General features: G+C 43.5%; 1 protein-coding gene across 3 annotated transcripts in view; it reads left to right on the top strand.

The window, feature by feature from the left end:
- Positions 1-8,798: 8,798 nt before the first annotated feature.
- The window catches only part of PPP2R2A (protein phosphatase 2 regulatory subunit Balpha), a 98,341-nt gene continuing 82,669 nt past the window's right edge, over positions 8,799-24,470 (top strand). For 2 of the 3 annotated variants that reach the window (XM_032795373.1, XM_075062749.1), the window contains exon 1: positions 11,747-11,826. Coding sequence is in view for 1 of the 3 variants with exons in the window: in XM_032795364.1 (XP_032651255.1) it covers positions 9,030-9,036; positions 11,749-11,826 (85 nt within the window). In the remaining 2 variants the exon portion in view is untranslated. Of the gene's footprint in view, positions 9,037-11,746; positions 11,827-24,470 lie in introns of those variants that run through there. The other variant, XM_032795364.1, reaches the window with a different exon arrangement.

Genomic DNA, 24,470 nt, shown 5'->3' with positions numbered 1-24,470 from the left:
ATGCCTTCAGCTTCTAGTAGCTCTAATAGGCTCTGCCAATGGCCCCAATCGGACAAACAAGCACATTTAGCAGGTGAACAGAACCATTGACTTCAATGGGAGAATGTCCATGAATCAAGTTAAGGATTTATAGAAATGGTTGTCTGGGTCAGGCTGATGATAAGACAGGAAATGTGCTAGTTGTTACCTTTATTTAAACAGAGTTATAGTTGTGATTATTCCCTGAGTACAGGGATTTTCAGGGCTTTATAGAACCCCCTGATCTGAGTGAACTCAGGACAAGTGAACCAACTGATAGCAAAGGAGAATGAAATCACCATATGCTTTACTGCAGGGGTCGGCAATCTTTCAGAAGTGTTGTGTCAAGTCTTCATTTATTCAGTGTAACTTAAGGTTTCGCGAGCCAGTCATACATTTTAATGTTTTTAGAAGGTCTCTTTCTACAAGTCTATAATCTATAACTAAACTATTGTTGTATGTAAAGTAAATAAGGTTTTTAAAATGTTTAAGAAGATTCATTAAATTAAATTAAAATGCAGATCTCCGACGGGGGTGGCCAGGATCCGGACAGTGTGAGTGCCACTGCAAATCAGCTCGTGTGCCACCTTCAGTACACGTGTCATAGGTTGCCTACTCCTGCTTTAATGCATCAGAATGTGACATTGCCATTCCAGGTAGGGGCCTGACTATTCTGAGGTATGTGTTTCAGTGTAAACTCCCGAGGCAGAGGTGCTGCACTGATGTAAACTGGGGCTCATACTAGTAGCATAACCTGTGAGCATGCTGCACAAAGCTGACTGTAGGGCCAGGGCTATTTGACTATTTTGTAGCAGGAGTTTCAGCTGGCAATAGTACAAAAAAGCTAAAACTATGAGTTGTCAATTTGTTGGAAGGTATTAATTAAATGGCTGGTTAGCTAGAAACAATAATATGAAACTAAGAATAGGAGAATTTAGGCTATTGGGAAATTTGCAAATATTAGTGTCTTTTAGCCTCTGCATGGTTTCCCAAAGACGTGATGGAAGTCTGGTGTTTGAATGTATTAAAACTAGACTGGATGAAGTGCAAGAGAATATGCTGTAGGAACCATTCTGCACAGATGCCAGATAGAAGTTAGCAAAGAGTCTTGTAGCACCTTATAGACTAACAGACATTTTGAAGAATGAGCTTTTCGTGGGTGAATACCCACTTCGTCAGATCCGACGAAGTGGGTATTCACCCACGAAAGCTCATGCTTCAAAATGTCTGTTAGTCTATAAGGTGCTACAAGACTCTTTGCTGCTTTTACAGATCCAGACTAACACAGCTATCCCTCTAATAGAAGTTAGTGACAGAAGGAACCTATTAGGTTACATCTAATCTATGTTCCATTATAATTCATGCCTTTGTTATTTCTGGAACTGATTGTTATAATTCATTATCCTCTTGTCTAACAGATCATACTATTAAGAAACTGCAGCAGACACCGAGTATGCTGCTGTTAAGAGTTCTTTCTGTGTCTAGATTGTTTGATCATTGCCCTAGTTTTGATATATTTTCATTAGTTACATGTCCGATTTCACTTGATTTGCTTGAACTGATTTGTGTGTATGTGTTTTTACCACTGCCCTCTAATAAGCTGAATCAGACCTCATAGACTTTAAGGCAGGGTTTGCTATGTGTCTCAGTCCCTATATTGTTCTCAGCTAATGTTGATTCTCTTTTAGTTAAGTGGTAAGGATATGGTTTTGAAACACAAAGATATGGGTTCTAAACTTGCAGCTGCTGTGAAATTCTGCATGGCCATTATGTGTCGCGTAATGACCTTCAGTTGTATGCTTTTTAGGGCAAGGACTATCTTTCAGTTTGTGTTGTACAGCACCTAGCACAATGTGGTCCTGGTCCATGATAGGCATTTCTACCACAATACAAATAATGAACAGAAACAAAAATGAAAACGTTGAAGTCCTATAGGTGCCCATGACAGACTTGTCATCATATGGTTCTTGGTTTTCTTAAGGTTACAATCTGTTGATTGTGCTAAATATAATTTGAAGGTAGTTGTCACTCTGGATTCTACACGAGTCTAATTTATGCTATGTGCATGTGGAGTTTGTATTACCTTTTCACGTGTACAAACATGAATCAATTTTTAAACCACAATTGAACAAGGCATATGTTTAAGAATATTTTGTGCAGTGTAAATCACCCTGGGATGTCTTGTGAAGGGTGTTGTATAAATTTAGCATATTGCTGTTAAAGGCCCTGATTCAGCAAAGCTATTAGGCACATGTTAAAATCCCATTGAAGTCAATGGGAAATAAGCATTCGCTTAAAAATTTTGCTGAATCAGGGCCATAAGATAAACATTCCTCATTTGCACTAATCACTAAACTGGCGTAAATAACTGGATTCCATGAATTAACAGGTGTGCGAACATACAGACAAGCAAAGATCATGCATCCCAAGATGTTTCACTTGTTATCACAACTGTGATTTAATGTTGTTTATAACACTTCATTATTATAGTCTGTAGTTCAGTTTGTTTGGGAGGGGGGGGAAAGCAGTGGTCTTAGTATTATGAGGTATTATAATACTTTGGCATCATGATATTCAATGTTTGCTAAAGGGTGGGGAGGAGATTGACTTTAGTTTGTGCTAATTATAGAGTGAATTAAGGAATTGCTATTACATTAGAGAGCTAACACTTCGTTTTTTTTTCATAGACTCTAGGACTGGAAGGGACCTCGAGAGGTCATCGAGTCCAGTCCCCTGCCCTCATGGCAGGACCAAGTACTGTCTAGACCATCCCTGATAGACATTTATCTAACCTACTCTTAAATATCTCCAGAGATGGAGATTTCACAACCTCCCTAGGCAATTTATTCCGGGGTTTTAACTACTTGACATGTTAGGAACTTTTTCTAATGTCCAACCTAAATATTCCCTCGCTGCAGTTTAAGCCCATTGCTTCTTGTACTATATTAGGAGGGCTAAGGTGAACAATTTTCTCCCCTCCTCTGATGACACCCTTTTAGATACTGAAAACTTGCTATCATGTCCCCTCCAGTTCTCTCTTTTCCAAACTAAATAAACCCAATTCTTTCAGCCTTCCCTTCAATAGGTCATGTTCTCAAGACCTTTAATCATTCTTGTTGCTCTTCTCTGGACCCTCTCCAATTTCTCCACATCTTTTCTTGAAATGCGGTGCCCAGAACTGGACACAATACTTCAGTTGAGGCTTAACCAGCGCAGAGTAGAGGCGGAAGAATGACTTCTCATGTCTTGTTTACACACACCTGTTAATGCATCCCAGAATCAACGTTTGCTTTTTTTGGCAACAGTATCACACTGCTGACTCATATTTAGCTTGTGGTCCACTATGCCCCCTAGATCTCTTTCTGCCATACCTTTCCTAGACAGTCTCTTCCCATTCTGTATGTGTGAAACTGATTGTTCCCTTCCTAAGTGGAGCACTTTGCATTTGTCTTTATTGACTTCATCCGGTTACCCTCAGACCATTTCTCCGATTGTCCAGAATCATTTTGAATTTTGACCCTGTCCCTCCAAAGCAGTTGCAATCCCTCCAGTTTGGTATCGTCCGCAAAACTTAATAAGCGTACTTTCTATGCCAACATCTAAGTCGTTGATGAAGATATTGAACAGAGCCGGTCCCAAAACAGACCCCTGCGGAACCCCACTTGTTATACCTTTCCAGCAGGATTGGGAGCCATTAATAGCTACTCTCTGAGTACGGTTATCCAGCCAGTTATGCACCCACCTTATAGTAGTCCCATCTAAATTGTATTTGCCTAGTTTATCAATAAGGATATCATGCGAGACCGTATCTAACGTCTTACTAAAGTCTAGGTATACCACATCCACCGCTTCTCCCTTATCCACAAGACTCGTTATCCTATTCTGAAACAATGTTTCTGAAGAAGTTTTTGAACTAATCTGTGCTGTAACCTATGGGCCAAATCCATTTCTGGAGTAACTCCATAGGAATCAATGAATGAACTGAAGCCCGTAATGCAAGAGGGACTTGCTTGCTAAATGGTGGCCAGATATTTTTGCTCAGAGCTGTGCAGCATTGCTGTCAAGGAATCCTGAAACAACTGGCCAGGTTTTATTGCAAATTTGAAACTCAGTCCAGGTTTGCCCAAAGGTTTATAGACCTAGTGAGTAAAGATGGTCAGAACACCTCTGAGTTTTGGGAAAGTTTTTGGATCTTGTTTTTCTGGCTGGCCCTTAACACTGTAGTGAGTCAAACAAACACCACTTCATCCTGGGCTATGACCATCCTCAAATTTTGGGCAAGTTTGGCTCTGGACTTGTTGACTTGCTCTAAATTCTGTAAGGAACCAAATGAAAGACCTGGATCCAAACACTCCCAAATGTAGCAGTAGTGTGTCTAGGGAGCTAAACTTTGTGCTCTCACCACTTTCAAGTGAATCTGGAACCAGTCCTGAGTGAAAATTTTAGTTATTTATTATAAGGTTGTATGCAGCCCCTAATACTGTGCAATCGGAATACCTCACAAATATGAATCTATCCTTTCAGTAACCCTGTGAGGTAGGCAAGTATTTTATAATCTCATGGAGGCTCAGAGACCAAGGCTTAAATTTTCAAGAATGGCCTATGATTTTTGGCTGCTCAATTTCTAGGTGACTAATATGAGACATCTTGAGGCCTGATTTTTCAGTGACTGCAGAGCATAATGGGAATTAGGAATGGGGGTATACACAATGCTGCTGGCATGGAGGGAGAATGGGGACCCCCTGGTTTTGGAGGAAGATGGATTGAGGGTCACAATCTCTGGCAGAAGAAAGATTAGTGGATTCCGATATGGGGGGAGGAGGAAGAATGGAAAGCCTTGTGGAGGAAGGGGGAATAAGGGTGCATACAGACGTTTTGACATGAGGGGAGGAGACTGTTGCATGCAGATAGACTGCTGAGGCAAACAACAGTGGTAGTCCGTGCCCGGCGTGCTTAGCGCCAACAAACACACCGAGATGGAGAAGCAAAACACAAGTTTATTTGGGATCCCAAAGCGGAGCTGGGAGACTTAGTATGCCTCAGATCCAGCCCAGTTAAAACAAGCAGTCTGTTCCTTTATATCCATGAGAACTTTTCTCGCTGACTAGCAAGCCCCCGTTTCCCCTCCCTCTTCTGTCCGGCTGCAGCTTTCTTTTCTCACACACTTCTTTCTCTGTCTTCCCCCTCCCTCTCCCCCTTGTACAGTTACATTGAACAGTTAATTAAAGCTGGCGTGAATTACGACCTTGTCTTTGTAAACCATTATCTCCTCTCCCTTGACCAAAAGTATGCAGGCTTCATTATTTTTGCTCCATACCAGTTTAAGCAGCCTTACAACTGATAAGGGCTGGTGCATCTGGCCTTTCCTCTCTGCCAGCCTCTGAGGTCAATTAGAGTTTAAACATGGAAGGACTCTTGTTCACTAGAGACCTGAAACAGGGAGACCTTATATTCTTATTGCCTTTTACCTTCTAAGTTATTTAGGATTATCCTTAGTGACACCAACAAGACTATGGGACCCTGGAATGGGGTGGTGCACACAAAGGCCCTGGTGTAGGGGGCACACAGTCCTAGGCATGAGGGAGAGGGTTGGGTGAGTTGCAAAGAGTCCCTGAAATAGAAGATGAGAGGGTGGCCCATGGGTGGAATGGAGGAATGCAAGGAGCCTTTGGTGAGTGCAGCAAGCTTAGCTTACAGAAGCTATGAAGGACACACCCCTCTGGTTATATCTGAGAATTGTGTGTGATCTCCATGAAGAAAATCAGGCCCTAGGTGTTTCAAGTTGGAAACACCAAATCAATGAAAGTTTTGTCTTAACCAACCCTAACCCTTAAGCAACTTGCAAATCACACAGCGAGTCTCTGATAGAGCTGGGAATACAAGAACGGCTCCTTAATGCCAGCCCACTTTCTTCTCTGGGGCTGATTTGTGGTTTCCCATTTATATCCATGTAAAATCATTGAATTTTTAGATCTGTTCAAACTGGAATTTAGAAGTGAAAGTTGAGGTATCTGAACCCCATGCTGACTGAAAGCAAAGGAAACATTTACACAAATCTCTCTAAAGCAAATCTGATGAATTCTGCAAGGTCCTAACTGGATTGGATGAAGTAATTTATAGGAGTGCTGCATGTTAATTGCAGCTGAGACTTGAGGTGGGACCTAGTGAGCTAAAAGGGAGCCTTCATCCTTTTCAAGCCAGCAGGAACTGTGCCAAGCTGGTCTCGGCTGGAAGTCTTTCTTTGTAAATCTTACAGGCTGTCAGGATGAAAGGTGGATGTAGGCTAAAAATGTCTCAGGAGCATGGCTGGGTATATGCAGGGAATAGCAATGAGAAGGGTTATCTAGTAAAAGATGAACTAAAAGGCAATGGACATTGTGGAAACCATCCGAGGGGGGGGGGGGGGAAATGTGCATCCAAATAGGGTATGTGGCCAGAACAGAGGAAATGCTGGATAAGCCAAATGAGGAATGTCATCAGAAGACAGCAAGAGTGTGAAAAGGAACAGGGAAGACTCAATGCGTGGGTGAAATAAGGAATGGGGCTGAAAAAGACTTTGAAAAACAGTACAGGACAGAAATAATTTGTGCACTGAGAAGGTGGCTTGATCTGACACATATGTTGAAATCTATTCCATACCTTTTTCAGTGTGATAAATCTAACTTCAGAAATAAAACACACAACCTCCCCATTTTCAGAGTGGTAGCTGTGTTAGGGCATGGCTACACTTACATTTTTGCAGTGCTGGTAGTTACAGCTGTGGTCGTACAGCTGTGTAGGGCCAGCGCTGCAGTGTGGCCACATTTGCAGCGCTGTTGGAAGTGGTGCATTGTGGGCAGCTATCCCAGCGTTCAAGTGGCTGCAACGTGCTTTTCAAAAGAGGGGGGTGGGGTGGAGTATGACAGGGAGCGTCGGGGAGACAGAGAGAGTGGATTTTTGGAGCAGACACTGTGTGACAGCTCCCTGCCTTGCAAATTCTGGCCATTTCCCCCACCCCTCTCTCAATGACTCTTAAATGTAAAAAGGCTTCAGACCAGATAAGCAGCTTCTCCGCTCCCCCCCCCGCCCTCGCCCCCGCCGTGCTGTTTGTCTCCTCAAGCAAACAGCTGTGAACATTCCAAAGCCTCGGCTCGCCCGCTCGCTGAAGCAAAGAGCAGCTGTGTTTGTTTTTTAGATGAGTAGCTCCCAGGAGTACCTTCTGGTTTGTTGTATACAGGAATTCTGGGATACCTCCTAATACCCTGGAGGCCAATAACAGAGCTGGTGAGTGTCCACACCTGATGAGCAGCGCTGCATCAGCAGCGCTGGATGCGCTACACCCGTAGCGGACCAGGTGTACAGTCAGCGCTGCAGCCAAGGAGTTGCAGCGCTGGCTGAGCTCTGTAAGTGTGGACACCGAGTAAGTTGCAGCGCTGTAACCCCCTCACCAGCGCTGCAACTTGCAAATGTAGCCAAGGCCTTAGTCTGTATCAGCAAAAACAATGAGAAGTCCTTGTGGCACCTTAAACACTAACAAATTTATTTGAGCATAAACTTCATCAGATGCAAGATGATTTGTAACCAAGTTCTTTGGGGGATTGGAATGTGGCTAATTCTTTGAAGTGCTATGTCAATTTGTGACATGAATCAGAGGGGGCCCAAACCAGAACCTTTTATCCAGCAGCTAGTGGATACTGGGCTGGGTTATGGGCGCAGTGGCATAAATGGCATGTACTAGCCAGAGTTTTGAGCACAGCAGGTGCAGACAGGGCAAAGGTATAGATGCAGAGGGCGTAGCTAGCCGAGGTTGACAAGAGGTGAAAGTGCAGTGGACCCAGCATTAAGCAGGGAGGGCCTGATGGGGAATATAGCTGTTGCAGGTAGGTAGGGTGACCAGATGTCCTGATTTTATAGGGACAGTCCTGATCTTTGGGTCTTTTTCTTATGTAGGCTTCTATTACCCCCCACCCCCTGTCCTGATTTTTCACACTTGCTGTCTGGTCACCCTACAGTAAGCCAGGTGTGTAGGAGAAGTGAATGCTTTTGGCAGGCGCTGGACAGAAGTGTGAGTGCAGTGGTCACACTGGGCAAAGAGGTTGGCGGATGTGCAGCTGGTGGAGGCTGGGCCAGGGGCGGCTCTATGTATTTCGCCGCCCCAAGCACGGCAGTCAGGCAGCCTTAGGTGGCGCACCTGCGGGCAGTCTACTGGTAACGCGGATTTGGTGGCATGCCTGCGGGAGGTCCACCGGTCCCACGCCTTCAGAGTACCTGCCGCCGAAGCTACGGGACCGGCGGACCTCCCGCAGGCATACCACCGAAGGTGGCCTGACTGCTGCCCTCACAGCAACAGGCAGGCGACTCCCCTCCCCCCCCGCGGCTTGCTGCCCCAAGCATGCACTTGGTGCGCTGGTGCCTGGAGCAGCCCCTGGGCTGGGCAGACATGCAATTCACTCAGTGTAGAGTGAATTGGGGATGGCTTACTAGTAGGAGCTGGCCAGGGCAGAGATGCAGTAAATGCAGTGGATGTGCACTGGGAATATGTGTAGGTGCGGTGGGGGGAGCTGGGTGGATGTGTGGGCACAGCTAGGGTGAACACAGTGAATGGGGCTGGTTAGCAGCTCGCAGTGGCTGGGCAGTCTAGCTAAAGGAGAGGCATCAGAGAGTGCAACCGAATCAACCTTTTTTCCTGGTCGCCCCTCGTGTCCCTCGCCCCTCTGACCCCCCCGCTTCTCTTGGGAGTTCTCACCCCGCCCCTTGTCCCCCCTCCCCTCCCCGGGTGACGTCATCCCGGCCCAGCCGGCGCCATTTTGAAAGTGGAACCTTGGAACGGGAGGGGGGGCGGACGAGCGAGCAGGAAAGACCGACTCGGAAGAGCGGGGGAAGCCGAACGGAGCCGGCTTTACACCGCCCCCCCCCCACCGGTACAATCTGCCGCCATCCTCCCTCCACGCTCGCCATCAGCCCTGCCAAGGGGGCCCTTTCTAGAGCTGAGAGGCCGCTCTCTCTGACCCGGCCGCTATTGGGAGCTCAACATGGCAGGTAAGGGGGAGAGTGCCCCCTCCTCCCCGGGGGCCGGCCCCCGCTGCCCATAGAGCCCAGGGGGCGGGGGGATGTGTGTAGGGGCAGGTGAGGCCACTAAAATGGCCTTGAAAGCAGCCTGCAAACCTGAGCTGCTGCTGTTGTCGCCTGTTATGTGTGGAGGTGGCAGACTTGCTCGCTGGGTACATCGGTTTCTCCTCCTTTTCCTCTTTCTCATTCCCTCGCTCTCTTTTATTCCTTCCTCTGAAAATGTGGGCTCGGTTTCTCTTGCTTTCTCTCTCTCTCTCTCTCTATTTAATTTGCATTCCTAAACCTTTAATCCTGAAATGCAATTTGCATCGCCCCCCCCTTTTAATATATTTGTTTTCTTTCTAGAAATCTGTGTTCATTCCCCTCTTCTACTTGCAAAACATTTGTGTTTCACGAGGAAAAGGTAGTGGTGGCTGGGTTTGGAAGAAAGCCCTGTATTTCTGAAGTTGAGCATGTTAGGAGATTTCCAAGCAGTGTGGTGGTTTTTTGTGTTTTTTTGTATTTCTTTCCTAGACTTTCTGGTTTTGCGACGGAATTGCTCTTCGGTGTTCCGTTCTTGAAGTGCAGTTTGTAGGGGTGCAGATGTGCACAGGAGGATGGCTGTAGGGTGTAGATGTGATTGTGTTTAGAGTGCAGCTGTACCCTACTGTAGGGTGTAGTTGTGTAAATAGCTGCAGATACAGGTGAAATTGGGAAGAGGATTGTAGTTTGTTAGAAAATTCAGGTATCTCTGACTGTGTGCAATAATGTACGGTGTTTTGATTTCTTATTCTGGAGATTTATGTTCATTCTCCATTTTGCAGATTGCTTATCTTGCATCCTGAAGTGCGATTTGTAAGATAAAAATTGATCCACATGCACAGGATGTCTCTTCCTCTTACTTTTTTCTCTTTAATTTTTTTTTTCTTCTGGTGATATATGTTCGTTTCCCCTCCTCTGCAAATGAATTGCCTCTTCGGTGCCTTGCATTCTGTAGAGCAGCATGAGAGGCTGTATTTAGGTTTGCACCTTGCTTCCCACACACATACCAGGCTATCCCACTCCACCCTTCTCTTTCCTTTCCTCCTTAATCAGGGGAAACAAGGCCTTGAATATAGCAAGTTGTATGAAAATTAAAGTACAGTTTGCTGCATACGATATATTATTTTTTCTTGCAAAGAATCATTCTCAAAATGCTTCCAAGGTGTTAAAAGTAAGAGTTAAATAGCAAATAGCAGAAGTGTGGGGAGGACAAAAAATCGGGTGGATAGGGTTGTTGGTGGTTGGGAAAGATGCTGTGGGTGGGATACTTTTCCAATACATTTATCCAAAACAAATATTGCAATTCATATTGTCTAGATGGAGATCCTGATAAGATTTCCCCCATCACCTTGGCTGATTCTAGTTCAGGTTGTCTCCCCTAGTTCCCGGACTTTGTAAGAAACTTCAAATACAGACCACAGTCTAATCCTTTTCAGACTCCTTTCCCTTTCTCTCTTCTTTCCTTCCCAAACCAACCCCCCCCCCCTCCGCTCAGGCAGCCTCTTGATGTTTCATGGAGAGAACTGCTCCTGACTTGAACTTAACTTAATTTGTTCCTCAGTTGGTGTGACTGGGGGGAGAGGGGGAATCCTTGCATGCCCCCCTCTTCCCCAAAAATGTTGCATAACCTTAAAGCTTTGCAAACTACATCTATTGCGTAGTCCTTTTCAGTTGTTGTGGGTTGAGAAGGAATTTCCATTTTGATAGCGTCCTGCAGACAGTGCAAACTTGTTTCCATTTCTCTTCCTGTCTGGACCCAGCCCAGTGATTTGTTAAGAATGAAATGCAAAAGAAATGGGTGGTGTGTTTTTGGCATTTTGGTGGCAAGGTTCAAATGAATCTCTACCGTCCGCCGAGGTGGTAATGTTCCTGAAGTTTTCTCTTCGATCTATTTTCTATGGTAGTTATGCTTGCTGTTAACTTCAGGCAGATTGTTCAGTTTGCTGCACAGATTTGTTGCTTTTTAAAAAACCTAAGCCTGACGGTTTCTTTTGGTACTTTTATGGTGAAGGAGGGAGAGGATTATAAACTTGTTTTCTCCAGCCTGAAGTACTTAGGTGATGTAATGTATTTTCCAATAGAAAAATAATTTTTTTTATGAAGTGCAAACATTTAATGATTTGAAATATTTGGAAAACTTGTTGGGGCCATTCTGATCTAATATTTACTAAGAAATTTAAGTCACTTGTAAGTAAAGTGCTCAGTTTTTTAGGGAGCACTGAAGTTTTTAAATTTAAAAAAAAAAGGTTGTGAAATATTCCGACTGGTGCTTGTTTTAACATGGCATAGTTTATTAACACTAGCTGTGCTTATTTTGATAGTTTTGTGAGTTTTCAGCAGTTGTAGAGAACAACTTTTATCATCCTTGCTGCTACTTTTGACAGATGTTGCTTTGGATATTGGACAAATAACTGACAAAAGCAATATCAGGATTGCTGGGGAGGGAGTTGCAGGGGAAAAAAGTTTGTAATCAACTTTTGGAATCTCTATATTTGCATAGGAAACGTTTGTTTGTTTGTTTGTAGGTGTGTACAGTACTGTCTAAACTGAGTCACTTGCCAGCGGTGGATACTGCCTCTGTGTTTACTGGAGTAAACACAAAACTCAGACTGATTTAATGAGGATCTGTTTTATTTATTTTTTTTGTTTTGTTTTTTCTAGGAGCTGGAGGAGGAGGGAATGACATTCAGTGGTGTTTTTCTCAGGTGAAAGGGGCTGTAGATGATGACGTAGCAGAAGGTAAGAACAGACTTTTACAGTGATTTAATCTGATTGCTGATGAAACGTAGCTGAAGTTTCTCCTTCAGAATTGGGTTTTGTTATACATAATTTTATTTAAGTAGGAAAGCAAGTGGAAACATATAGGCATCTCAGTATATTCTGGTATCAAACTTATATGTGAAATAAGTGGGTGCAATTCAACTGACATCCATGGTCCTCCTGCTGCATACATCACAGTTGAATTTGGCCTATGGATTGCAACAGTAGTTAACTTGTTTTCTAGAATATCTCTCATATGACAGATAGTCTAAGTTGAGACAGAGCTACTAACTTGTCTGTTTTCCCCTGTGAAATGGGGATAATAACACTTACGTTCTTTACAGAGGTGTTGTGAGGAGTAATTAATGTGTGCACATAACTTTGAAGACGTAAGGTGCTGCATAAGGGTCAGGTAAATCTTTGTCTTTCCATCCTGCATTAGCCATCAGAATTAGAGTGGAATTTTTGTACAAAATTACTTTTTAAGTGTCAGTTATTTTTCATGATGAATTATTATTGGAAACTGCTGTAAGCTTTTGTAGTATAGGGCTCCTACTCTGCCAGTTACAGATGTCACCTTTTTAGCAAAATGGCTGCCTCCAGTTGATGATGCAAAAATGCCATCTGGAATTTTCAAATTATGCTTATTTCATGGAAGTAGAGGTCTTTCTTTCCTTTCGACTATTCAGCCTTCTGAGATGAACAGGGTCCTTGACCCTGCTTGCTGCTCCTCTGACTTGGATGAAATTCTCCATGGCTTCAGGGGTCCATTTACAGAGAGCAGCTTGCAAGATCAAGACCTAAAATAGTTTTCTCTTACAAAAAACTGACTTTGGGTGGGTGTCTGTGTGTATGATTTAATCAGCCTATGCACCATTTAGTCCTGTACTCACTAACTTACAGGCAAATGAGAAAAAATATTTGTTGCATTTAAGAAAGTAGTAACTTGTTTCGTTTCCATTATTTTTTACTTTAAATTCTGCAACTGCTACTATAAACTAAGACAGAAAAACATTAGAGCTGTTCCGTTGATGATCATGTATTGGTTCCATTAAATAATACTAACCGGTGGGGTTCCCTTTCCCTCTTACCCCAGCCTTTTTTTTTTTTTTAAATATATCTGTGATTAAATGGATCTGGAAATCCAAGAGCTGGTCTCTGTTCTTAACTTCCCTATTTGTTCTAAATATTATAGTGCCTACACATTTAGTATGAAAGATGATTTAGCAGTCTCTCACTTCCTGACAGCTGCAATAGCTAGTCATAATTGGTCGAGTTAAAGGCCAAGAGTACGTTAACTAGCTTGAATTTCAGCCGGACACTCAGTGTTGCTTTTAACAATTTTTTCTCTAAATAGCCACTTCTAATTGTGTAAAAGTAATAAGTTGCTCATTGTGCAAGCTGTCTCTAGATAGAGACAAAGAAGATTATAATAACTTAACAGTCAGCTATATCATCATCTTGTAAAGCTGTTTTTTAGTGTATATTACAGGGCTTCTACCTAGTGCCTGAGATTTTTATAGTAAAGTTGTGCACTGGGATGACTGCTTAAGTAAGGCCCCTAGGAAAATTTAAGTGGGAGTATCTGACCATAATGGAGTTTGTTGAGCTGGAATTCTTTTACCCATATGGCTTACTCCCACATGGCATGCCAAAACCCCTTACAGAACTGTAGATGGACAGACGCCTTTCAATTCAAACTGCAACTTTAGCTCCCACCCAACTATTTAAAGGTACTGGTATACTTCAGATAGATCCCTTATCCTTGAAATATTGTTCCAGTAGTTTAAATACTGTTTAATTGCATTTCTTAAGTTTTATTTCCTTGCATTTGTTATATTTCTAGCTGTGTACTGAGTAAACACACCTTTTAATAATCCTCCTTGTGAATTTGGGACTATAGTTTTACATGTTTCTGGTGTATGTAGTCTCTAAATTGCACGGAAATAAGTATGCAATGGCTTTAAATCCAGGCTGATAATCTTTCTCTCTTCCTGCCTATCTGCTTGTTCCTTGTAAGCAGGTTGCATACTGAAAGCTTACAAGAATGTTGCTGTCTGAGTCTTGAGAGGGTGGTGGTCTTTTAAATTTGCATGTACTGCCTCCTCACAAGAAGGACCTGTGATTATGGAGGAAAAATGCTGGTTATTATAAGGTTGCAACTAGTATGTGTGCTTTTTGTTTTTAAAAAGTGATCCTAAAAAGACAACTGAATTGAATATACACAATTTAAAAGCAAATTTCTTGTAATACTGCTAGCTTGGTTTGTTAAAACTGAAACAATTTTAAAACTAATTCACTTTTCACTTTGTTATGCAGTTTATTTCTTGCATTTCTTTCAGCTTAGAAGGTTAAAATAGTTTCACCTTTGTTTGTAGCCAAATGTTAGTAAGTTTCACTTTTTATAATGTTTACATTGTAAACACTTAGTGCAGTGGTTCTCAAACTGTTACACTGGTGATCCCTTTCACATAGTAAGCTTCTGTGTGTGACCCTCCCTTTTAAATTAAAAACACTTATTTACATATTTAACACTATTATAAATCCTGGAGGCAAAGTGGGGTTTGGGGTGGAGGCTGACAGCTCATGACCCCCCATGTGATAACCTTGTGACCCCCTGAGGGGTCGCTATCCCCAGTTTGAGAACCCCTGATTTAGAGCTTGTTTGCCATCCTGATCCTCTCTTCTTTGCCATCCACCCTCCATCCAAAATTTCTGCAGACTTAGGCAACTTTGGGTGCACGAGTGATGCAGAATCAGATCTTTTTAGATTAAAAAAAATCTTAAAATTGTGCAAAAGAGCTCTTTGATTGTAACTGGATGCTGCCAAGTTGTAGCCTATGGAGTAAACAACAGCAGACTCATTTAAACTGAAACTTGGGATCAGAACAGCAATATTGGTAGACTTACTCTAGCTACAAATCATGTTGTCATACTTCTTTCGATTGCGTCATCTGTTTCTTAATTTGCTAGATTGTACTAGCTTGCTTTCTGGATCTGCTGGTCCATTTGCATGCATGGCCATGGGATAGTCTCTTTTACATTTTGTATTCACATAGCAGGTTCCCAAATCCTGTGAATGATCTGCACTCAACTGAGACCTTGTTTACAGTGGGGGTGGGGTGGGGGAACCCATTGGCTTTACTGGTTCAGCTGAATCAGAATACAGGGGAAGACTAGGCTCCTCCACTGGCTTCTGGAGTTAAATCTGCTCAGAAGGTTTAAACACTAGTGTTGAAATAACCCAGAAGCTGCTGGAGCCTTGTTCTTACTTGTGCTACCCCTTGTTCAGCACTGGTCGCAGTTTTTTTTTCTTAAAATTGCTAGTGTAGACATAGTAGCAGTGTCCTTTTTATTTAATAGTAATTCTATGCCATGGTATGTGTCACACAGTTCCAGGGTAACTACATCTATATTTCCCCCACCATGGCATGCGCTCCAGGAGTGCCCAGTCAGGTCTCTAGTCTCCAGCTATCACCTGTCTCTTGGGAGGAACTCTGGTCCCACTCGCATTTGACCAGGGGTTTTAAGACTGCACTGCTCCTTGCCTTACGTTGATATCTCCGACAAGCTTATCTGCTTGAAGGCAGATATCTGAGCTTTGCTTTTTGTCCGAGGGCTAGGAACGGTGTATTGCCAGTGACCCTGCCAGCAGGTAGGGGATCTTGGGGGACAACTACTGCACTGGTGGGGTGCAAAATAAACTTTATTAAGAAAATGCAAAAACAGGGAAAATTCAATAGTGAGGAGTATGGGGTTTGTTAAGGTAGACAATTGGCGAGGGGTTTCTTTTAGTAAATAGTATAGGGGGTTTCAATAGTGGGGTACAACACAGTGGGCGGTTCAATGCAGTGTGGTCGTAATTCAATTAACACTAAAGTATAAATGTAACAGGTAGCTAACATTTCTGCTGTAATAAGGGATATGTGTCGCAGCAGCATATAGGCCAAACTAACAGTTATGGGTAAAATGTGTCACAAGTTGAGTATAAATGTCTAAAATGTGAGTGTGTGTCTTAAGAGACAAAAAGCCGCGTACCAACTGCGGGTTTATGCTAGCAACTTCAGATAATGACAATTGAGATTGAGGGGGCAGCGGGAAGACAGACTTAAGATTTGCTGTTTTCTGTATAATTTGTGGTTATCTATGATCTAACTTTAACCCAAGTACTACCACAAATTAGCAGAGTAACACGAAACACAATGCAACACAATTTTTGAACCTAAATTACAGAGCACCACAATACAAACAATTGCTCTAACCTAACACTCTAACCACAGGCTAGTGCAAAAATGAACACAACTTACTCTGAGACTCAAGAAACCTAATTCTAATAGGTTGACCTCAGCGGAGCCAGGCGGGGAGCTGCAAGCTGCAGCCCAGACGATACAGTCAGGAAAGGCACAGCCCCAGCAGCGGACACAGGCTTCACTTTCTTTAGCAGCAAAGGCACACTGCCGGGCAGAAGAACAGATTGGACAGAACAGCCAAGGAGTTAGCTTGGATCTGTCTAGCTTGTGGGTGAAAACAGCGGCCAGCAGGTCAGACCGGCACCCAGCAAAGGAGATGCCCGAAAATCATCTACAAATCCCCCGGACCGGCACCGCAAACAGAGAGAGAGGGAACCATGCAGTAGGCATCGGAGGATGGAGCAGGGACTCGATTCGTGCTTTCAGAATCAGAGGAATCCCACGGCACAATTCGTTGTTCGTGAGAGGGGAGTTTAAAACGGCGGATACACTCAAAAACAACGAGCAGAGGGCCGCCCAAAAGACCCCTAATGGCTGATCAGACCATGGTGGCAAAGCAAGGAACCTTCTGCCGGACGGATCCGGTCGTTGGATCAAAAATGTCTGGGTTTTAAACGGCAAACTTGAGAAGCAGCTTTCGCCACCAACAGTACTTCTGGATTGGTCTCTTGATACAGGGAGGAGGGAGGCGAGCCCCGACGGAACCTGCAGGTGAGCACGGGGACCATGCCCCCCTCGGGCAGCAGTCCCGTGCACTGCAAAGGTCGACTCACGCAATGAGGCCTATGACTCATGCCCAGGATCTTAAAAACACAATAGGTCTTGCAGCTCTGGACATTGCCTACCCTGCACGGAGCCCAAGTTTAACAAGGTGATAACAGGACTAACCCTTTGAACAGGGCAGTGGTCCCACTTAGCACAAGTGGCCCTCCCTTTGAGAAGGGCAGTGGCTCTTGGTAAACAACTTAACAGCCAGGGAGGGGCGGCTGCAGGAGGAGAACAAAAACAAAATGGAGTATGGGGACAGCTGTAAGAAACAAAATGGAATAGGGGGATAGCTGTAACAGATAGCCAGGAGTTACAGGTTACCACACAGCTCTTTTTAAGCAGGCATATTTATTCTTAAGGTAAAAGCATTACTGAGAAAATATAACAACAACAGTCAACACATTTAAACAGACACACAAATCATATCAGGAGTCACCTGTCAGTCTTATGGGACCTTAGTAGACCAAAGTCTGTCCAACCGTTCAGCAAGGGTTGAGGCTCCCTGTGGACAGAAGGTCTTGTTTGTGTATATAAATAATAATTTTTTTCTTCTACAAAGACCACTTTGGGCAAGCCCCTTTTTAGGCACTGTGTGTAGTGCAGGAGGTTTCTTGTGATAGTTGTGACATCATGGAATGATGAATTTGGCAGCATAGCAACAGAGAGGAATCAAGCACACTTTGGAGGAGCTGAAGAGAAAGAAGAAAAACTTCTAGTGATAGACTGGGAGTTAAGAGACCTGTGATGTATTCCTAGCTGTGCCTCTGACTTGCCATGTGACATGGGCAAGTCACTTTCCCCCTCTATCCCTCTGTTTCCCCTCTTACTGTTTGGCTTGTCCATTTCAGTGGTAATTTTTTTTTTTTTTTTTTTTGAGGGAGGGAGGAGGCCCTATCTTATGCTCCAGGTTTGTGCAGGACCTAGCCTAATGGGGCTCTGACCTTAGTTCAGGCCTCCAGGTCCTACTGTAATACAATGAAAATAGTGATGCTGTGAATGCCTGATGATATTTGGGAAGTACAGTGCTTAAAAACATTTTAAAAAATTCTGTTTCTCTTTTAATGAATCTCAACAATACAAATTATCCAATAACAAATTCGTTAAGTCATCCCAGAAGGACAAGAATCTAAAACATTGGCCTAAAAGAACAGTTAAAAGGAGTGCCAAACATCCTGAATCACTGCTGATCTTTAACTCTGTTTCCTTCCTTTTTTGTTTAAAAGGATTTCTGTTTTTAAAGCCCCAAGCTAGACTTCAGGTCTTAAAATCTGTAAGCCATCCCTCATTGGATGGTAAAGAACTTCTTAAAATATCTATTTCCATCCCTGACTCTCTTGGCTAATACCTGTTGATGGACCTATTCTCCATAAACTTATCTTCTAAGGATGAAGGTCTGCTGGTGATCACAAATAGTTCTTTAAACTTAAAAAGAGATGGAGTGAATTAAAAGAAATTTGAACAGAATTATGCCTGCACTGGCATATGCCAGATTTCAGTCTTGAAAATCAGGGTATTATATGTGGAATATTAAAAAAAAAAGAAAGAAAGAAAAAAAGTGCAGTTGCAACTGCATTATACTGCTACTCAAACACGTTTTATCTATGTATGTATTGTTATAGTGCCAATGATCGTTATATCAATCATAGGATACAGTAATCAGATTGAATTTTCATACTGGTTGGAACCATTTTGTCCTGCTCCAGGCTTGGTGAGATTATACTTCATAGGTCTTTAGAGGAGGGTGGAGGAAGAGAATTTGCTAGCTGCAATATTGCCTATAAAGAGAAAAAGTGTAATCAAAAACATTTCTTGTGCTCTGAAAGAGGAGAGATGTTGAAGTATCCTGACATGGAATAGTATGGAGTTGTGTAATTGAGCATCCTTCACTGCAAATATCATGTTTTTCAGTCTCGGGCTATTTTTCAATCAGAAATATGTTAGGTGTTTTCAAAACATCCCCATAGGCTACATTTAAGACCGCATGATTCTGTTTGTTGAAACAAAGTGTCATGTTGGTTTAAAGCAAAATAAATTCTGACCTGGAAAGAGTTAATTTATGCTCCCCTGAAAATCAGGGTTTAATGCAAACACTGACTGTCAGGGCCTGAACTATGGTGGTACTACTAAAGATTATTATAATATTACAGAAACGTAAAATGACTGTTTTCAGAAATTGATCATAATTCAGTTGCAGAGCGAGGAACTGCTGCAAGCTTTTCTCTTCTAATTCACCATTCTTTTGTTAATCACCGAAGGAGAAGTAATTACCTTAGGCACACAGTCTTTATAAAAAATGTACTTTGGATTTAGAGATTCACAAGTGATAGCAACATTTTAAGGCAAACCAGCCTATTTGGGTTGCATGTTAAAACCCCTAGGCAGTTGTGCTTGCATCTAATTTTGCAATTGTAGGCAAAAGTATTATTGTCAGTGGGAGAGAGTGGAAAATCTGCATTCTAAGTAAGGTTGATTCTTCAGGTATGTATAACACAGCCTGTGTAAAATGTTTTTTCTTAGCATTTTCAGTTGACTTTTTTGAATGACTGATTCTGGGAACGAATAGTGACTCCCTGTGAAAATACTGCTTTTGTACTTAGATTTTGAGTAAATGGGTTCAGTTATCTGCATAAACTACATATATTCCAGGATAGTTAACTTAATGAAGACTTCATATTGCATATTTGTATTCTAAAATTTGCACTGAATTCTTATTTATGCACTTGTTAGTTAAATCTTGCGAGATTTTTTTTTTTTTGGGGTCCCTGATAAATATCAACAGTATTCCAGGAAGCATTCTTTGAGTCTTCAGAGCAGTGATGGCAGCAGTGCTTTCCACCATGTCAGTGGAAAAAGATTTAGTAAACAGCAGTCGCATTCAAATGTGACCTACATACTGCCTATATATGTGTGTTCAATACAAGGACTTGTTTTCCTAAAATATTCTTTCCTTTTTTTAAAGTAAATTGTCATAGTACATATGAAAATCAGTTGAGCTACAGTCATACTGAAATCAGCTTCCAGTTTGATCCATTATAAAAACAGATCATAGTCCTTGTAAAGAAACTCTTTTCCCAAGAGGTCGTGATCATCTATTCAGCAGAGGAACATAATGAAATACAAATACATATCTTAAATGTGTCTGTTCCAGGTCTTTTATGCTTTTCACAGGGATATATATTTGGATGTGTTGAATGGCCTTTTTTAATCTCTTCAATTCCAATATCACCATTGTTTTGTTCCTGGTCCTTAGTCCTTTCCTGTATCCCGGCGGAGTTCCTCTGGGCAGCGTCCACTGGCTCCCTTGACGCCTTCGAGGAGCAGTGGGCACTGTCCGGGGTTCTCTACTCGGTGTCCTCATCAGGCTCGCTTCTTATGACCCTTTGACTGCACTCCTGTCCCTGTTCTTTTATTAGTTGTCCCACAAAATCAGTTGGGTTCTGCGGTCCTGTAGATCCTCCCCTTAGGCTGGGGGTGGGAGGGAATCCCTTGGCAGAAGCCCACCCAGTTCCCAGAAACACAGTAGGTACAGGGAGTGCTAAAATTAATTCTGTTGTTTTCAAGAGAGGTGTGTTGTGCAAGCACACAATTTGAAGTGAGGAATTTGTGTTTTAACTGCATCAAGGACTTGGAGTCCTTCAGTGATCTTAAGCAAGTCAATTACCTTCTCTCCCATCAGTTTCCTGATCTATAAAATGGTTGTACTTGTTTACTTCTAAAGTACCTCCCATGCAAAGTACTCTGCTTTCACATACCAGTGAATTAAGCCTCTCAGTACCCCTGAAGTGATAGGTAAGAACTAAGGCCTGGTCTACACTACATGTTTAAACCGATTTTAGCAGCGTTAAACTGATTTAACGCTGCACCCATCTACACAACGAGGCCCTTTATATCGATATAAAGGACTCTTTAAACCAGTTTCTGTACTCCTCCCCGACGAGAGGAGTGGCGCTGAAATCGGTATTACCATATCGGATTAGCCGCAGCCGACCTCAGCCAGGGGCACCCATGACAGCAGCAAGACGGTGAAAACAGAATGACTGATAACCATCATCTCATCGCCAATTTACAGTGGCATGGCAATGGTACAGAACAACTGGATAACCGTCTCTGGCATTTATGCAAAGGCAAATGGAATTTTGCTGTGTAGCGCTGGTACGCCTCGCTGTTAGCCAACATCCAGTAGAAGCATACGGTGACAGTTTAAAAAAAAAAAAAAAAAATAAAACGAAAAAGCTGAATGGGCCTCATGTTGCCGGCTAATGGCGTCTGCGTTACAGAAGACGAAATGCCAAAGCATTTGAAAAAAATCTCCAGGCTATGATACAGAGTCCACAGCACAGTGCTGTGTGACAAGCGTAACGGAAAGCCAAAGAATCAAATGGATGCTCATGGAGGGAGGGAGGGGGACTGAGGACTCCAGCTATCCCACAGTCCCACAGTCTCCGAAAAAAGCATTTGCATTCTTGCTGAGCTCCCAATGCCTGTAGGGTCAAACACATTGTCCGGGTGGTTCAGGGTATATCTCGTCAATTTACCCCCCCCTTCTTCCCCCATGAAAGAAAAGGGAAAAAAATCATTTCTTGACTTTTTTCAATGTCACCCTATGTCTACTGCATGCTGCTGGTAGACGCGATGCTGCTGGCACAGTGAACAGCAGCATCCTCTCCCCTCCCTCCCCTGTGGCAGACAGTACAGTGCAATAGGATGATATCCATCCCCCCCCCGTCATCATCAGCCCTAGTGAGTGCTCCTGGCTGGCCTCAGGTGAGGTCGGCCGGGCGCCTGGGTAAAAATAGGAATGGAATGACCGCCGTCATTCCCAGAGATGGTACAGAACGGCTGGTAACCGTCCTCATCATAGCAACTGGGGGCTGAGCTCCATCAGCCCCCACTCCTCCTTTCATGTCTAAAGAAAAGATTCTGTACTGCCTGGACTATCATAGCAGCGGGATGCTGGGCTCCCTCCCCCCACACCGTTTAATGTCCTGCCTGGACTATCATAGCAGCTGGAGGCTGCCTCCCCCTCATTTTTATCTCACTAACAAGTCAGCTGTTTCTTATTCCTGCATTCTTTATTACTTCATCACACAAATGGGGGGACACTGCAATACGGTAGCCCAGGAAGGTTGGGGAGCAGGGAAGCAATGGGTGGGGTTGTTGCAGGGGCACCCCCTAGAATGGCATGCAGCTCATCATTTCTGCGGGATCTGACACGGAGCGGCTGTGCTCTCTGGTTCTCTGGTACACTGGTCTCTAAGTACACTTGCCCCATATTCTAGGCAGGACTGACTCTATTTTTAGATACAACATAAAGGAGGGATTGACCCGGGAGTTCATTCCCATTTTTTGTCTTTGCGCCCCCGCCCTCAGCCTCAGCCAGGAGCACCCATGACAGCAGCAGACGGTACAGAATGACTGATAACCATCATCTCATCGCCAATTTACAATGGCATGGCAGATGGTACAGAACAACTGGACCATAACCGTCTCTGCTATCTTGCAAAGGCAAATGAATGCTGCTGTGTAGCGCTGCAGTACCGCCTCTGTCAGCAACATCCAGTAGATGCATACGGTGACAGTGACAAAAGGCAAAAACGGCTGAATGGGCCATGGTTGCCGTGCTAATGGCGTTCTGCCAGGGCAATCCAGGGAAAAAGGGCGCGAAATGATTGTCTGCCGTTGCTTTCACAGAGGAAGGAATGAGTGACGATATTTACCCAAAATCACCCCCGACACTGTTTCACTATCATGCATTGGGGTCTCAACCCAGAATTCCAGTGGGTGGGGGAGACTGCGGGAACTATGGGATAGCTACGGGAGAGCTACCCACAGTGCAACGCTCCGGAAATCGATGCTAACCTCAGACCATGGACGCACACCACCGAATTAATGTGCTTAGTGTGGCCGCGTGCACTCGACTTTATGCAGTCTGTTTTACAAAACCAGTTTATGTAAAATCGGAATAATCCCGTAGTGTAGACATACCCTAACATCCACAATTTACAGTTAGGCAAACTGAAGCGCATATGTTAATGGGAGACTTTTTCAAAGGGCCTCCTTTGAGTGTTTTGCAGAGGATGTCATAGCCCAGTTTTGCATGTTCAAAGAAGGGGACTTTTCAGAGCATGAGTTGTGCTTGGTGGTTTGTTTATTTTTTATTTATTTATTTATTTTAAATATCTGCTGATGGCATCAAGTGCCCAAGCTGTCTGAAAGTTTAAACTCAGCTGGGTTCCTGGGCTCTGGATTTTCAAAACCTTATTGCTAGGGCCCTACCAAATTGATGGCCATGAAAAACATGTCCTGGACTGTGAAATCTGGTCTGCCCCCGTGAAATTTGGTCTTCTGTGTCCTTTTACACTATACTATACCGATTTCATGGGGGAGACCGGTGTTTCTCAAATTGAGGGTCTTGACCCAAAAGGGAGTTGCAAGGGGGTTGCAAGGTTATTTTAAGGGGGTTGTGATATTGCCACCTTTACTTCTCTGCTGGGAAGCCAGAGAGAGGTGGCTGTTCACCAGGTGCCCAGTTCTGCAAGCAGCAACACAGAAGTAAGGGTTGCAGTGCCATACCATGGCATTCTTTCTTCTGCGCTGCTGCTGGCAGTGGCTCTTCCTTCAGAGCTGGGATCCCATGGCCAGCAACCACCACTCTCTGGTTGCCCAGCTCTGAAGGCAGTGCCATCGCCAGCAGCAGCAGTGTAGAAGTATGGGTAGCAGTACCTCAGGGCCCCACCCCAACCTTGTAACACCCCTCTCCCCCTCCTTTTTGGGTCAGGACTCCTACAGTTACAACACTGTGAAATTTCAGATTTAAATAGCTGAAATCATGAAATATATGATTTTTAAAATCCTTTGACCATGAAATTGACCAAAATAGACCATGAATTTGGTTGGGCCCTGCTTATTGCTATATTATGCTATGCTCTCCAGGCTCTGCTGTTTTGCTGGAGCTAAATGTCACTGATTCGTCCCTACCTCAGTCCTAAGTCACTCAGGACAACTGAACAATTCTAGCATGAGGCAACTGTAGCCTGTAAAACACCTTCAACAACACTGAAATGATAGAAGAGCCTCAAATGGAGGAGGGGGTTGATCAGTGGAGGATTGGTCATTGGTTTGTACAAGTGATTTTAAAGCAGCAAAATGGAATGAACATAAAGCAGATAGAAGGCAGTTTCCACACCATGGGCAACATTTTCAGAACCTTGGGTAAGGGCAAATAGCTGGCACCATCAAATTCATGTTCTCAGTAACTGCTGCAGCCTGAGTTAGGCTATTACATTGGTTTGAGTTGTTCCTAAAGAATGAAATATTTTGTCAGACTGATATCTCCAAATGCTGTGAAACTGACAGTGAATACAGAGAAATTGGAATACAGAAAAATACAGAGTCTGTAATCCTGAACCAACATTGAGGGTATGGCTACACTGGCACTTTACAGCGCTGCAACTTTCGCGGTCAGGGATGTGAAAAAACACCCCCCCTGAGTGCTGCAAGATGCAGTGCTGTAAAGCCTCAGTGTAATCAGTGCGACAGCGCTGGGAGCGCGGCTCCCAGCGCTGCACGCTACACCCATAAAGGATGTGGTTTACCTGCAGCGCT

This window comes from Chelonoidis abingdonii, chromosome 2, assembly GCF_003597395.2.
Source record: "Chelonoidis abingdonii isolate Lonesome George chromosome 2, CheloAbing_2.0, whole genome shotgun sequence".
NCBI classification, from domain to species: domain Eukaryota; kingdom Metazoa; phylum Chordata; order Testudines; family Testudinidae; genus Chelonoidis; species Chelonoidis abingdonii.
This window is presented reverse-complemented; position numbering and strand designations above follow the sequence as displayed.